Here is a 15,498-nt window from a genome sequence, read left to right as displayed (position 1 = left end):
AATCGAAACTAGTCCAGGAGATCACACTGGCTCTCGCTTGAAGGGTTTCAGTGACTCCCCCCCCTGCTCTTCTTCCAATAGTGGCCGTGGGATCTTTTACGTCCACCCAAGAGAGCAGACGGGGGCCTCGGGTTTAACATCTCATCCCGAAAGACGGCACCTCCGACAGTGCGGCACTCCCTCAGTACCGCCCCTCCGACTGTGCAGGGCTCCCTCAGTACTGCCCCTCCGACAGTGCGGCGCTCCCTCAGTACCGCCCCTCCGACAGTGCGGCGCTCCCTCAGTACCGCCCCTCCGACTGTGCAGGGCTCCCTCAGTACCGCCCCTCCGACAGTGCGGCGCTCCCTCAGTACTGCCCCTCCGACTGTGCAGGGCTCCCTCAGTACTGCCCCTCCGACTGTGCAGGGCTCCCTCAGTACTGCCCCTCCGACAGTGCGGCGCTCCCTCAGTACCGCCCCTCCGACTGTGCAGGGCTCCCTCAGTACTGCCCCTCCGACTGTGCAGGGCTCCCTCAGTACTGCCCCTCCGACTGTGCAGGGCTCCCTCAGTACTGCCCCTCCGACAGTGCAGCGCTACCTCAGTACTGCCCCTCCGACTGTGCAGGGCTCCCTCAGTACTGCCCCTCCAACAATGCGGCGCTCCCTCAGTACCGCCCTTCCCACAGTGCGGCGCTCCCTCAGTACTGCCCCTCCGACAGTGCGGCGCTCCCTCAGTACTGCCCCTCCGACAGTGCGGCGCTCCCTCAGTACTGCCCCTCTGACAGTGCGGCGCTCCCTTAGTACCGGCCCTCCGACAGTGCGGCGCTCCCTCAGTACTGCCCCTCTGACAGTGCGGCGCTCCCTCAGTACCGGCCCTCCGACAGTGCGGCGCTCCCTCAGTACCGCCCCTCCGACAGTGCGGCGCTCCCTCAGTACTGCCCCTCTGACAGTGTGGCGCTCCCTCAGTACCGCCCCTCCGACAGTGCGGCGCTCCCTCAGTACCGCCCCTCCGACAATGCAGCGCTCCCTCAGTACCGCCCCTCCGACAGTGCGGCGCTCCCTCAGTACTGCCCCTCCGACAGTGCGGCGCTCCCTCAGTACCGCCCCTCCGACAGTGCGGCGCTCCCTCAGTACCACCCCTCCGACAGTGCGGCGCTCCCTCAGTACCGCCCCTCCGACAGTGCGGTGCTCCCTCAGTACTGCCCCTCCGACAGTGCGGCGCTCCCTCAGTACTGCCTCTCCGAGAGTGCGGCGCTCCCTCAGTACTGCCCCTCCGACAGTGCGGCGCTCCCTCAGTACCGCCCCTCCCACAGTGCGGTGCTCCCTCAGTACTGCCCCTCCGACAGTGCGGCGCTCCCTCAGTACCGCCCCTCCGACTGTGCAGGGCTCCCTCAGTACTGCCCCTCCGACTGTGCAGGGCTCCCTCAGTACTGCCCCTCCGACAGTGCAGCGCTCCCTCAGTACTGCCCCTCCGACTGTGCAGGGCTCCCTCAGTACTGCCCCTCCAACAATGCGGCGCTCCCTCAGTACCGCCCTTCCCACAGTGCGGCGCTCCCTCAGTACTGCCCCTCCGACAGTGCGGCGCTCCCTCAGTACTGCCCCTCCGACAGTGCGGCGCTCCCTCAGTACTGCCCCTCTGACAGTGCGGCGCTCCCTCAGTACCGGCCCTCCGACAGTGCGGCGCTCCCTCAGTACCGCCCCTCCGACAGTGCGGCGCTCCCTCAGTACTGCCCCTCTGACAGTGTGGCGCTCCCTCAGTACCGCCCCTCCGACAGTGCGGCGCTCCCTCAGTACCGCCCCTCCGACAATGCAGCGCTCCCTCAGTACCGCCCCTCCGACAGTGCGGCGCTCCCTCAGTACTGCCCCTCCGACAGTGCGGCGCTCCCTCAGTACCGCCCCTCCGACAGTGCGGCGCTCCCTCAGTACCGCCCCTCCGACAGTGCGGCGCTCCCTCAGTACCGCCCCTCCGACAGTGCGGTGCTCCCTCAGTACTGCCCCTCCGACAGTGCGGCGCTCCCTCAGTACTGCCTCTCCGAGAGTGCGGCGCTCCCTCAGTACTGCCCCTCCGACAGTGCGGCGCTCCCTCAGTACCGCCCCTCCCACAGTGCGGTGCTCCCTCAGTACCGCCCCTCCGACAGTGCGGCGCTCCCTCAGTACCGCCCCTCCGACAGTGCGGCGCTCCCTCAGTACCGCCCCTCCGACAGTGCGGTGCTCCCTCAGTACTGCCCCTCCGACAGTGCGGCGCCCCCTCAGTACCGCCCCTCCCACAGTGCGGTGCTCCCTCAGTACCGCCCCTCCGACAGTGCGGCGCTCCCTCAGTACCGCCCCTCCGACAGTGCGGTGCTCCCTCAGTACCGCCCCTCCCACAGTACGGTGCTCCCTCGGTACCGCCCCTCCGACAGTACAGCGCTCCCTCAGTACCGCCCCTCCCACAGTGCGGTGCTCCCTCAGTACCGCCCCTCCCACAGTGCGGTGCTCCCTCAGTACCGCCCCTCCCACAGTGCAAACCCATGACCTTCTGACTCATGGGCGAGAGTGAGACTCACTGAGGCACGGCTGCAAGAGGGAGAGACAATGACATCCTCCCTTGCCATGCTGACTGGACAAGGACTGTGCCCCTATAAGATGCCATATTTAATTGAACGTCCCTCCCTCCCCGCTCTCACCGGACTGGAGCTCGTGTGTGGTACGAAGCAAAGACATCTTGGAGTTGCCTCACGTGTCTAATAGTGATCCTTTTGTATTATTCTCCAGCAAGTCACAGTCTCTGACCAATACATTCAACATTCCAGAAACATTGCTGCCTCGTACAAGCCTTAGTCACGATGAGGTGAAGGCTGAAACCATCCGCAACCTGAGGAAGTCCTTCGCTAGCCTCTTCTCTGACTGAGAGAGCTCCTCTCTCTCACTCCATCCCTCCCTTCTACCCTCCCTCCTCCTCCCTCCCTCTTTATCTCTCCCTCCTTCTCTCCCGTCTATCCCTCTCTCTCAATGTCCTTCCCCCTCCTTCCCTCCATCATTCTCTCCTTCCCTCTGTCCCCCTCTCTCAACATCCCACCCCTCTCCCCCTCCATCCTTCTCTCCTTCCCTGTCCCTCTCTCTCAACGTCCCTCCCCCTCCCTCCATCCTTCTCTCCCTCTGTCCCCCTCTCAACGTCCCTCCCCCTCTCTCCCTCCCTCCTTCCCTCTGTCCCCCTCTCGCTCAACGTCCCTCTCCCTATCTCTTCCTCTTTCTCCATCGCTGCCTGTTCTTTCTCTGTGCATTGCTTCCTTCTCTCTCTCTCTCTCTTCTTCATTCTCTCCCTTTTCCTCCTCTCTCTCCTTCCTCCTCTCCTCTCCTCATCCAACCTCCAGATCGCTGAGCAACAGCGCCAACCGTTGCTAAGAAACAATCCGTACAAACTGTCTCGCCATTCTTTGCAGCAAAGAGTGACTTCCCCGGCAATAGTGTACGAGAGAGAGAGAGAGAGACAAAGAACAGCTTGTATCATTGCTTTATGCCACCTTGTTTTATATATATATATATATGTATATCGCTATATCTATGAAAAATAATCTCCTTGGATTCCGGTGAACTCTGTCCACAGAAAGCCCACTCCCCCACGAGGCCCAAGCGGCTCGAATGGCCCGGCTCTCCCTGACGGGACCCGTTAGAAAAACAAATCAGAGCGGTGGGCACCAGAGGGGACTGGAGTGCGTCATCGCCCCCTCAAATTGGAATTTGATTTAAGTTTCCTTGAAATTTTTGTTTAAAGTTACAGTTTTATCGGTTGCGTCCCCTTTAAGAAGTGGGGTGGGGGGGGGCGGGCGCGTGCTATCTCCTAATTGGTGATGACATCAGTCAAGTAGGCCCCTGGGTTGCTTGGAGACCGAGCAGGCCCACGGGAGGCCCTGGTGTTAGAGACACCATCGCTGGAAACCCTGCTGGAGCCAATGGCCGCCAAGCACGACAAAGGCCTCCTCGAGAACGAAGCCTTGAGGTGGCCCTGATTTGCTGACCCTTCTGAGGGGGGCTGTGGGTGGGGGTTTACCGGAGCTCCGAGGGAGATTCTTTTTTTATTCTCACCACCCCCCCCACTCCCTCCCCTGATTTGGTCAACTGTGGATTGTAAATACACCCTGTAACGCATCATCCGTTGGTTCCGTATCGTAAATCGGTCAAAGTAATTGAACAGAATATCACTGTGAATGTAATGACGTCGACTGTCGGTGTTCCAGAAGCTGGCCGGAAACGAACGGGATGGGGGGGGCGGCGGGGGGCGCGAGAAACTGGCTCATTTATCCGTCCACTACCAGAAACTGAGAGGCGACTCGCTCCCCGAGGAGATAGGAACAGGAGGAGGCCGTTCAGCCCCCTCAAGCCTGTTACATTAACAACAGGAGGAGGCCGTTCAGCCCCCTCGAGCCTGTTACATTAACAACAGGAGGAGGCCGTTCAGCCCCCTCGAGCCTGTTACATTAGGAACAGGAGGAGGCCATTCAGCCCCCTTGAGCCTGTTACATTAGGAACAGGAGGAGGCCGTTCAGCCCCCTCGGGCCTGTTACATTAACAACAGGAGGAGGCCGTTCAGCCCCCTCGAGCCTGTTACATTAGGAACAGGAGGAGGCCGTTCGGCCCCCTCGAGCCTGTTACATTAACAACAGGAGGAGGCCGTTCAGCCCCCTCGAGCCTGTTACATTAACAACAGGAGGAGGCCATTCAGCCCCCTCGAGCCTGTTACATTAGGAACAGGAGGAGGCCGTTCAGCCCCCTCGGGCCTGTTACATTAACAACAGGAGGAGGCCGTTCAGCCCCTCGAGCCTGTTACATTAGGAACAGGAGGAGGCCGTTCAGCCCCCTCGGGCCTGTTACATTAACAACAGGAGGAGGCCGTTCAGCCCCCTCGAGCCTGTTACATTAGGAACAGGAGGAGGCCATTCAGCCCCCTCGAGCCTGTTACATTAGGAACAGGAGGAGGCCGTTCAGCCCCCTCGGGCCTGTTACATTAACAACAGGAGGAGGCCGTTCAGCCCCCTCGAGCCTGTTACATTAGGAACAAGAGGAGGCCGTTCAGCCCCCTCGGGCCTGTTACATTAACAAGAGGAGGAGGCCGTTCAGCCCCCTTGGGCCTGTTACATTAACAACAGGAGGAGGCCATTCAGCCCTCTCGAGCCTGTTACATTAGGAACAGGAGGAGGCCATTCAGCCCCCTCGAGCCTGTTACATTAGGAACAGGAGGAGGCCATTCAGCCCCCTCGAGCCTGTTACATTAGGAACTGGAGGAGACCATTCAGCCCCCTCGAGCCTGTTACATTAGGAACAGGAGGAGGCCATTCAGCCCCCTCGAGCCTGTTACATTAGGAACAGGAGGAGGCCATTCAGCCCCCTCGAGCCTGTTACATTAGGAACAGGAGGAGGCCATTCAGCCCCCTCGAGCCTGTTACATTAGGAACAGGAGGAGGCCATTCAGCTCCCTCGAGCCTGTTACATTAACAACAGGAGGAGGCCGTTCAGCCCCCTCGAGCCTGTTACATTAGGAACAGGAGGAGGCCATTCAGCTCCCTCGAGCCTGCTCCGCCATTCAATTAGATCACGGCCGATCTGTGTCTTAACTCCATCCACCCGCCTTGGTTCCGTAACCCTTAATACCCTTACCCGACAGAAGTCTTATCGATCTCAGTTTTGACATTTTCAATTGACCCCCCCACCACTCAGCCTCGACAACTTTTTGTAGAAGAGCGTTCCGGATTTCCACCACCCTTCATGTGAAGAGGTGCGTCCCGACATCACCCCTGAACGGCCTGGCTTTAATTTTAAGGTTAGTTTAAGCTCTCAGCAATAACTGCCCCTTCAGACACTCTCTCCCAAAGATGACCCTTAGCAGCCAGTGAACCATAGCGCCGGTGAAGTGCGGCGAGCCTGCTCCTGGTGGGCACTTGCTCAAGGGAGCTCCGACAACCATCTTGCAACTAGCAAGTTGCTAAAATGGCCGCCTTCGGTTGCCCAAAATGGCGGACGATACAAGCACGGCGCAGTGCGATTTAACAGAAGCTCCAAGAATTGAATCTCAACTCTGGGCCTTGAGTTTCGAGTCCTCACTGTCTCTCTCTTCAGCGGCCATTCAGGGACTGGGGGTCGGTCTCAAACACAGCTCCCATTGGGCAGAGGCTCAACCCTCTTCCCACCTCCCCCATAAACTGACCATGGAGGCCTTTGGAACATCTGGGTCGGTCTTCTGAAGTTTGGACTGTAAGTGGCCATTGCTGGGCCCTGTGACGGAAGCTTTACCTTGCACCCACCCGCGGTACAATTCATTTCCCAGTGGTGTATCGGCCCAAGCTGGACCCTGATTTCCCGCCAGTGCGGAGTGGTAAAAGTTAACCCTTTGCATTGCCCGAGGCCACCAGCAGAGGGACCGCTGCCGGGGTGGAGGTTAACTAGCGGTCAACTGCTGCCAAGCTCCGGGCTTGCATGCCCCGCAGAGCGCAAGAGGAAAGGGAGGGGAGGAGTCCCACAGTTTCGAAGGGAAAGAGCGAGTCCGAGTGGGAGACGGTGTGACGATTCCCGATTCCGGACGCGGGCAAGATGCAAGAGAGGAGGGAGAGTGGGTAGGAAAGGGCAGGATTCGGACCTTAGGAGGAACAGGAGAGGAAAGGCTCGGAGTTCTTCCCAAGAAACCGATCGGAACCAAGTTCTAGTCAGCTTCTGATAGCTGTTCAATGGATCAGGAGGACAAAGCCAGATACAGAGGACAAAATCTCTGCCCCTTTGCCAGCTTCTGGGACACTGCGCCTCATAGTATCTCTGGAGTAGTACTGTGTGTATCTATACTGAGGCTCTAGCCTTCTTGTCGACTGTAGTTGTTGTAATTCTATGCACACTGCCTTATATAGTAGTTAAGTGTCCCTTGGAACCCCTGTGGTAAGTGCCCCCTTGTGCAGTCTCTGCCTATATTCCTTCCAAAGCTGGCACTGTTATTGGGGCTGGAATGGATGTCAAATAGGGACCATCCACATTGCATGGAACCTTGGTGACGGTGACGGGTTTAGCCCGTCCCTTTTTGATTGATCCCAATCCTGCCCCCCCCCTCACCACATCCCTCAATCCCACCAACCCATGACCTCACCACATCCCTCAATCCCACCAACCCATGATCTCACTACATCCCTCAATCCCACCAACCCATGACCTCACCACATCCCTCAATCCCACCAACCCATGATCTCACCACATCCCTCAATCCCACCAACCCATGATCTCACCACATCCCTCAATCCCACCAACCCATGACTCACTACATCCCTCAATCCCACCAACCCATGATCTCACCACATCCCTCAATCCCACCAACCCATGACCTCACTACATCCCTCAATCCCACCAACCCATGATCTCACCACATCCCTCAATCCCACCAACCCATGACCTCACTACATCCCTCAATCCCACCAACCCATGATCTCACCACATCCCTCAATCCCACCAACCCATGATCTCACTACATCCCTCAATCCCACCAACCCATGACCTCACTACATCCCTCAATCCCACCAACCCATGACCTCACCACATCCCTCAATCCCACCAACCCATGACCTCACTACATCCCTCAATCCCACCAACCCATGATCTCACCACATCCCTCAATCCCACCAACCCATGACCTCACTACATCCCTCAATCCCACCAACCCATGATCTCACCACATCCCTCAATCCCACCAACCCATGATCTCACCACATCCCTCAATCCCACCAACCCATGATCTCACCACATCCCTCAATCCCACCAACCCATGATCTCACCACATCCCTCAATCCCACCAACCCATGACCTCACCACATCCCTCAATCCCACCAACCCATGACCTCACCACATCCCTCAATCCCACCAACCCATGATCTCACTACATCCCTCAATCCCACCTACCCATGATCTCACCACGTCCATCAATCCCACCAACCCATGACCTCACCACATCCCTCAATCCCACCAACCCATGACCTCACTACATCCCTCAATCCCACCAACCCATGACCTCACTACATCCCTCAATCCCACCAACCCATGATCTCACCACATCCCTCAATCCCACCAACCCATGACCTCACCACATCCCTCAATCCCACCAACCCATGATCTCACCACATCCCTCAATCCCACCAACCCATGACCTCACCACATCCCTCAATCCCACCAACCCATGACCTCACCACATCCCTCAATCCCACCAACCCATGATCTCACCACATCCCTCAATCCCACCAACCCATGACCTCACCACATCCCTCAATCCCACCAACCCATGACCTCACTACATCCCTCAATCCCACCAACCCATGATCTCACCACATCCCTCAATCCCACCAACCCATGACCTCACCACATCCCTCAATCCCACCAACCCATGACCTCAGCATATCCCTCAATCCCACCAACCCATGACCTCACTACATCCCTCAATCCCACCAACCCATGATCTCACCACATCCCTCAATCCCACCAACCCATGACCTCACCACATCCCTCAATCCCACCAACCCATGACCTCACCACATCCCTCAATCCCATCAACCCTTGACCTCACCACATCCCTCAATCCCACCAACCCATGACCTCACCACGTCCCTCAATCCCACCAACCCATGACCTCACTACATCCCTCAATCCCACCAACCCATGACCTCACCACATCCCTCAATCCCACCAACCCATGACCTCACCACGTCCCTCAATCCCACCAACCCATGACCTTACCACATCCCTCAATCCCACCAACCCATGACCTCACCACATCCATCAATCCCACCAACCCATGACCTCACCACATCCCTCAATCCCACCAACCCATGACCTCACTACATCCATCAATCCCACCAACCCAAGATCTCACCACATCCCTCAATCCCATCAACCCATGATCTCAGCACATCCCTCAATCCCACCAACCCATGATCTCACCACATCCCTCAATCCCACCTACCCATGATCTCACCACATCCCTCAATCCCACCAACCCATGTTCTCACCACATCCCTCAATCCCACCAACCCATGATCTCACCACATCCCTCAATCCCACCAACCCATGATCTCACCACATCCCTCAATCCCACCTACCCATGATCTCACCACATCCCTCAATCCCACCAACCCATGTTCTCACCACATCCCTCAATCCCACCAACCCATGTTCTCACCACATCCCTCCTCCCCCTCTCTCCGGGAACACATCTATTTGTCTCTTGACCTCATTTACACCATTACTTCCATGTCCTTCCCTGGTAACTTATTCTGCAACACGGATTCCCATTGGCTGAAAAAGTTACCCCGGTTTCCCTTCTTACCTTGAACTCCCTCCTTTTTAACTTGCATTTCCTGGGATTTGAATCTCTATTGTTTTGTCAATCCTCTTCACAACCTTAAACCCGTTAATTCCCCAGACATTACCGGTTGGTGATATTAACACATGAAATTCCTCTGGTCCGCCATTTTAACGGCGGTTTTGCCCTGTTTATTTTAGCACTTGCAACGCTCACCTTAATGAGCAAGTCACAAGGAGAGGATATTGAGATTAAAAATTGAAATTCTGTGTGTAAAAGAGAGCCCAGCCCAGTGTAACTCCACCCAACCAACCAATGCCAATGTAACCCAGAACAGCCAATTGAAACTAACTCACCAATACCCAGGCCAACCCAGCATTACCCAATGCAACAGCTTAATCAAGTCCTAGCTAATCCAATCCAGCCCAGCAGAACCCAATCCAGCCCGGCAGAACCCAATCCAGCCCGGCAGAACCCAATCCAACCCGGCAGAACCCAATCCAACCCAGCAGAACCCAATCCAACCCAACAGAACCCAATCCAACCCAACAGAACCCAATCCAGCCCAGCAAAACCCAATCCAGCCCAGCAGAACTCAATCCAGCCCAGCAGAACCCAATCCAGCCCAGCAGAACCCAATCCAGCCCAGCAGAACCCAATCCAGCCCAGCAGAACTCAATCCAGCCCAGCAGAACTCAATCCAGCCCAGCAGAACCCAATCCAAGCCAACAGAACTCAATCCAGCCCAGCAGAACCCAATCCAACCCAACAGAACCCAATCCAGCCCAGCAGAACCCAATCCAACCCAGCAGAACCCAATCCAGCCCAGCAGAACCCAATCCAGCCCAGCAGAACCCAATCCAGCCCAGCAGAACTCAATCCAGCCCAGCAGAACCCAATCCAAGCCAACAGAACTCAATCCAGCCCAGCAGAACCCAATCCAACCCAACAGAACCCAATCCAGCCCAGCAGAACCCAATCCAACCCAGCAGAACCCAATCCAGCCCAGCAGAACCCAATCCAGCCCAGCAGAACCCAATCCAGCCCAGCAGAACGCAATCCAACCCAATAGAACCCAACAGAACCCAATCCAGCCCGGCAGAACCCAATCCAGCCCGGCGGAACCCAATCCAGCCCGGCGGAACCCAATCCAGCCCGGCGGAACCCAATCCAGCCCGGCGGAACCCAATCCAGCCCGGCGGAACCCAATCCAGCCCAATAGAACTCAATCCAGCCCAATAGAACTCAATCTAGCCCAACAGAACTCAATCCAGCCCAATAAAACTCAATCCAGCCCAGCAGAACCCAATCCAGCCCGGCGGAACCCAATCCAGCCCAATAGAACCCAATCCAGCCCAATAGAACTCAATCCAGCCCAATAGAACTCAATCCAGCCCAGCAGAACCCAATCCAGCCCAGCAGAACCCAATCCAGCCCAACAGAACTCAATCCAGCCCAATAAAACTCAATCCAGCCCAGCAGAACCCAATCCAGCCCAGCAGAACCCAATCCAACCCAATAGAACCCAATCCAACCCAATAGAACCTAATCCTGCCCAGCAGAACACAATCTACCCAGCCCAGCCCAACCCAATTTGTCCATCAGCCTCTGATTCCCTTGTGCCTGCCAGAATCCTGCCTCATTCCAGTTGCTTTGGGCTCCTAAATATCTCATTGGCTCATTTCCCCCACCCCCCCCCATCGAATGGTCAGTTCTGAACCACCTCTTATCACTTTGGTGCCTTTGCCTGAATGGCTTTGATTGAGGTCAAAAGAAGACAACCTCAAAAGATATTGGGGGAGGGGGTGGGGGGTTACCAAAGAGGGACCGGGGTGAATTTACCCCATTCACACGTAGAAGCAGGAGGTCAAGATAGCCTCCTGACAAGGGTCAAAGGTGAAGCGATATTGAAAGCTGCCTGGGGACAATCTGAATCATAGCGTCCCTCTCTATCTCACGGGCCAGTCTAAGACCCTGTCCTGACCTTTTAAAGGTAATCCATCGATGCCTAAAGCATTTTAAGCGCGACTGAGTATCAATAATGGGGAACATGCACCAGCTTAGACAACCCATGGTCCTGATCATCTAACCATCCCAGCCAACCCAGCTCGCTCAAGAGAAGGGAACGTTCATACCCAATGTGGTTTACTTGAGACTATTTCCTCCAACCCATGTCCATCTATCTGCTGCGCATTGTAAATCTGAGCGAGACAGACATTCCAGCCCCAACCCCTCGATTGTAAATATTATTCTAGAAAGTAGCTGTGGACTGTATGCAATTCTGTAAAGCTGTCTTTCCTTGCAACGATTGTATTGTGGACGCTCGCGGACTTACTTACCCCCTGTACATTGAATGGTGATTGCTGTGCATTCCGGCCCGTCGTGTCTCTCTGCCGGGCGACGCATCGGCGTGACGGGAACGGAATAAAACCTGTCGAGCGGCCACGTGGACGGGCCTTGGCGCCGGCCAGCCTCAACTCAAACGGGAACCCCCCTGCCCCCCTGCACCCCCCCCCTCCAGAGAAAAAATAGTCTCGCTGTCGTCTCGTTCGTCTAGTGGGAAGGAGTTACGGACATACGTAACTGAGGGCAGTAAAAGAGTAAAAGACCAGCTGGTCCATCGAGCCTGTCCCCCCCCCCCCCCACCCACACCATGGTAGTCGGACCATCGCAACTCAACACCTCTTCCCTTCCCCCTACCTGCTCTCACGGCCATGTAAGCTCCCGAGGCAAAAAAAGAGGAAAAAATCACGGGGCCAATAAGGGGGAAAGAAAGACTTTGGAAAAATTCCTCTCCGATCCTTCATCGGGCGATGGAAGCATAGAAAAATAGGAGCAGGAGTAGGCCATTCGGCCCTTCAAGCCTGCTCCGCCATTCTATATGATCATGGCTGATCCTCTATCTCAATACCATATTCCCACTCTCTCCCCATACCCCTTGATGCCTTTTGTGTCTGGAAATCTATCTATCTCCTTCTTAAATAGATTCAGTGACTTGGCCTCCACAGCTTTCTGTGGTAGAGAATTCCATAGGTTCACCACCCTCTGAGTGAAGACATTTCTCCTCATCTCAGTCCTAAATGTCCTACCCCGTATCCCGAGACTGTGACCCCTCGTTCTAGACCCCCCCCCAGCCAGGGGAAACATCCTCCCTGCATCCAGTCTGTCTAGCCCAGTCAGAATTTTATACGTTTCAATGCGATCCCCTCTCATTCTTCTAAACTCTAGTGAATACAGGCCTAGGCGACCCAATCTCTCCTCATACGACAGTCCTGCCATCCCAGGAATCTGTCTGGTCCTGCCAATACCAGGAACGCAGCCCAAGAGATCACACAGACCGCGTGTTATCGATGAGCACACGTTCCTTCTATTGACGCTCTCGCCCACCAACCTCCACAATAAACAAGGCCGGAAAAGACAGTTCCCTACCTTGACCGTCCTACGCCAATCCCACTTGCAGTTGGGAGGCTGGCCGGCCCTGCCAAGCCCCCAGCCTGCGCTGTCGACACCCCCACCCCCAGCCCCCACTTAACGGCGACGTGCGGACTGTAGGTGCGTCCGTGGAGTTCCCGGACGGGCGCGCGCACTAGCGAAACGTTTAGTGGTGGGTGCGGAAAGAAATGTTGCACGTCTTAATGGGAAAAAGGGGAAGAACGTGTACAAAAATTAACACTAATTATCATCATTTATCTCCCCACCCCCATTCTTTTTGAAAGTTCTGTATATCTCACGTTCAGTGGAAAATGGTTATTCATGCTCGGTAAAATGAAATTGTGTTTGTACATGAAACAGTCTAATGCAGTATTAGATATCTTACATGGAGCTCTATTAAAATCTATTAAAGCCTGCACTGCAAACTGGCTGTTGTGATTCTCCACCTATCTGTTATTCTATATATAAACCCCCCTGAACCCCTCGATTAGATTCCAGCCTGTAACTCACTCCCGGGTATCCGTTATTCTATATATAAACCCCCCGAACCCCTCGATTAGATTCCAGCCTGTAACTCACTCCCGGGGATCTGTTATTCTATATATAAACCCCCCTGAACCCCTCGATTAGATTCCAGCCTGTAACTCACTCCCGGGTATCCGTTATTCTATATATAAACCCCTCGAACCCCTCGATTAGATTCCAGCCTGTAACTCACTCCCGGGTATCCGTTATTCTATATATAAACCCCCCGAACCCCTCGATTAGATACCAGCCTGTAACTCACTCCCGGGTATCCGTTATTCTATATATAAACCCCCCGAACCCCGCGATTAGATTCCAGCCTGTAACTCACTCCCAGGTATCCGTTATTCTATATATAAACCCCCCGAACCCCTCGATTAGATTCCAGCCTGTAACTCACTCCCGGGTATCCGTTATTCTATATATAAACCCCCCGAACCCCTCGATTAGATTCCAGCCTGTAACTCACTCCCGGGTATCTGTTATTTTATATATAAACCCCCCCGAAGCCCTCGATTAGATTCCAGCCTGTAACTCACTCCCGGGTATCTGTTATTCTATATATAAACCCCCCGAACCCCCCGATTAGATTCCAGCCTGTAACTCACTCCCGGGTATCTGTTATTCTATATATAAAACCCCCGAACCCCTCGATTAGATTCCAGCCTGTAACTCACTCCCGGGTATCTGTTATTCTATATATAAACCCCACCGAACCCCTCGATTAGATTCCAGCCTGTAACTCACTCCCGGGTATCTGTTATTCTATATATAAACCCCCCGAACCTCTCGATTAGATTCCAGCCTGTAACTCACTCCCGGGTATCTGTTATTCTATATATAAACCCCCCGAACCTCTCGATTAGATTCCAGCCTGTAACTCACTCCCGGGTATCCGTTATTCTATATATAAACCCCCCGAACCCCTCGATTAGATTCCAGCCTGTAACTCACTCCCGGGTATCTGTTATTCTATATATAAACCACTCGAACCCTTCGATTAGATACCAGCCTGTAACTCACTCCCGGGTATCCGTTATTCTATATATAAACCCCCGAACCTCTCGATTAGATTCCAGCCTGTAACTCACTCCCGGGTATCCGTTATTCTATATATAAACCCCCTGAACCCCTCGATTAGATTCCAGCCTGTAACTCACTCCCGGGTATCCGTTATTCTATATATAAACCCCCCGAACCTCTCGATTAGATTCCAGCCTGTAACTCCCTCCCGGGTATCTGTTATTCTATATATAAAACCCCCGAACCCTTCGATTAGATTCCAGCCTGTAACTCACTCCCGGGTATCTGTTATTCTATATATAAACCCCCCGAACCCCTCGATTAGATTCCAGCCTGTATCTCACTCCCGGGTATCTGTTATTCTATATATAAACCCCCCGAACACCTTGATTAGATTCCAGCCAGTAACTCACTCCCGGGTATCTGTTGTTCTATGTATAAACCCCCCCGAACCCCTCGATTAGATTCCAGCCTGTATCTCACTCCCGGGTATCTGTTGTTCTATATATAAACCCCCCGAACCCCTCGATTAGATTCCAGCCTGTATCTCACTCCCGGGTATCTGTTATTCTATATATAAACCCCCCGAACCCCTCGATTAGATTCCAGCCTGTAATTCACTCCCGGGTATCTGTTATTCTATATATAAACCCCCCGAACCCCTCGATTAGATTCCAGCCTGTAACTCACTCCCGGGTATCTGTTATTCTATATATAAACCCCCCGAACACCTTGATTAGATTCCAGCCAGTAACTCACTCCCGGGTATCTGTTGTTCTATGTATAAACCCCCCGAACCCCTCGATTAGATTCCAGCCTGTAACTCACTCCCGGGTATCTGTTATTCTATATATAAACCCCCTGAACCCCTCGATTAGATTCCAGCCTGTAACTCACTCCCGGGTATCTGTTATTCTATATATAAACCCCCCGAACCCCTCGATTAGATTCCAGCCTGTATCTCACTCCCGGGTATCTGTTGTTCTATGTATAAACCCCCCGAACCCCTCGATTAGATTCCAGCCAGTAACTCACTCCCGGGTACCCGAAACTCTGCTGTCAGTCACAGTTCAGGAGTGTGATAGAATCATAGAATGGTTACAGCACAGAAGGAGGCCATTTGGCCCGTCGAGCCCGTGTCGGCTCTCTGCAAGAGCATTTCAGCTAGTCCCACTCCCCCGCCGTTTCCCCGTAGCCCTGCAATTTTTTTTCCTTCAGGTTCTTATCCAATTCCCTTTT

The 15,498-nt window shown here is 54.6% G+C and overlaps 1 protein-coding gene across 1 annotated transcript in view; it reads left to right on the top strand.

The window, feature by feature from the left end:
* LOC147086827 (uncharacterized) overlaps positions 1-13,141 on the top strand; it is a 36,120-nt gene extending 22,979 nt beyond the window's left edge. Inside the window, exon 3 of the mRNA XM_085979010.1 lies at positions 2,771-13,141. Coding sequence (XP_085835136.1) covers positions 2,771-2,798 — 28 coding nt within the window. The 3' untranslated portion in view covers positions 2,799-13,141. The remainder of the gene's footprint in view (positions 1-2,770) is intronic.
* Positions 13,142-15,498: the final 2,357 nt, after the last annotated feature.

This window comes from Somniosus microcephalus, unplaced genomic scaffold (assembly GCF_052327205.1).
Source record: "Somniosus microcephalus isolate GS21.2 unplaced genomic scaffold, FLI_Smic_1.0 unresolved_chr7, whole genome shotgun sequence".
In the NCBI taxonomy this organism is placed as follows: Eukaryota; Metazoa; Chordata; class Chondrichthyes; order Squaliformes; family Somniosidae; genus Somniosus; species Somniosus microcephalus.
Note: the sequence above shows the minus strand (reverse complement) of the source record. Positions and strands in the feature narration are given on the sequence as shown.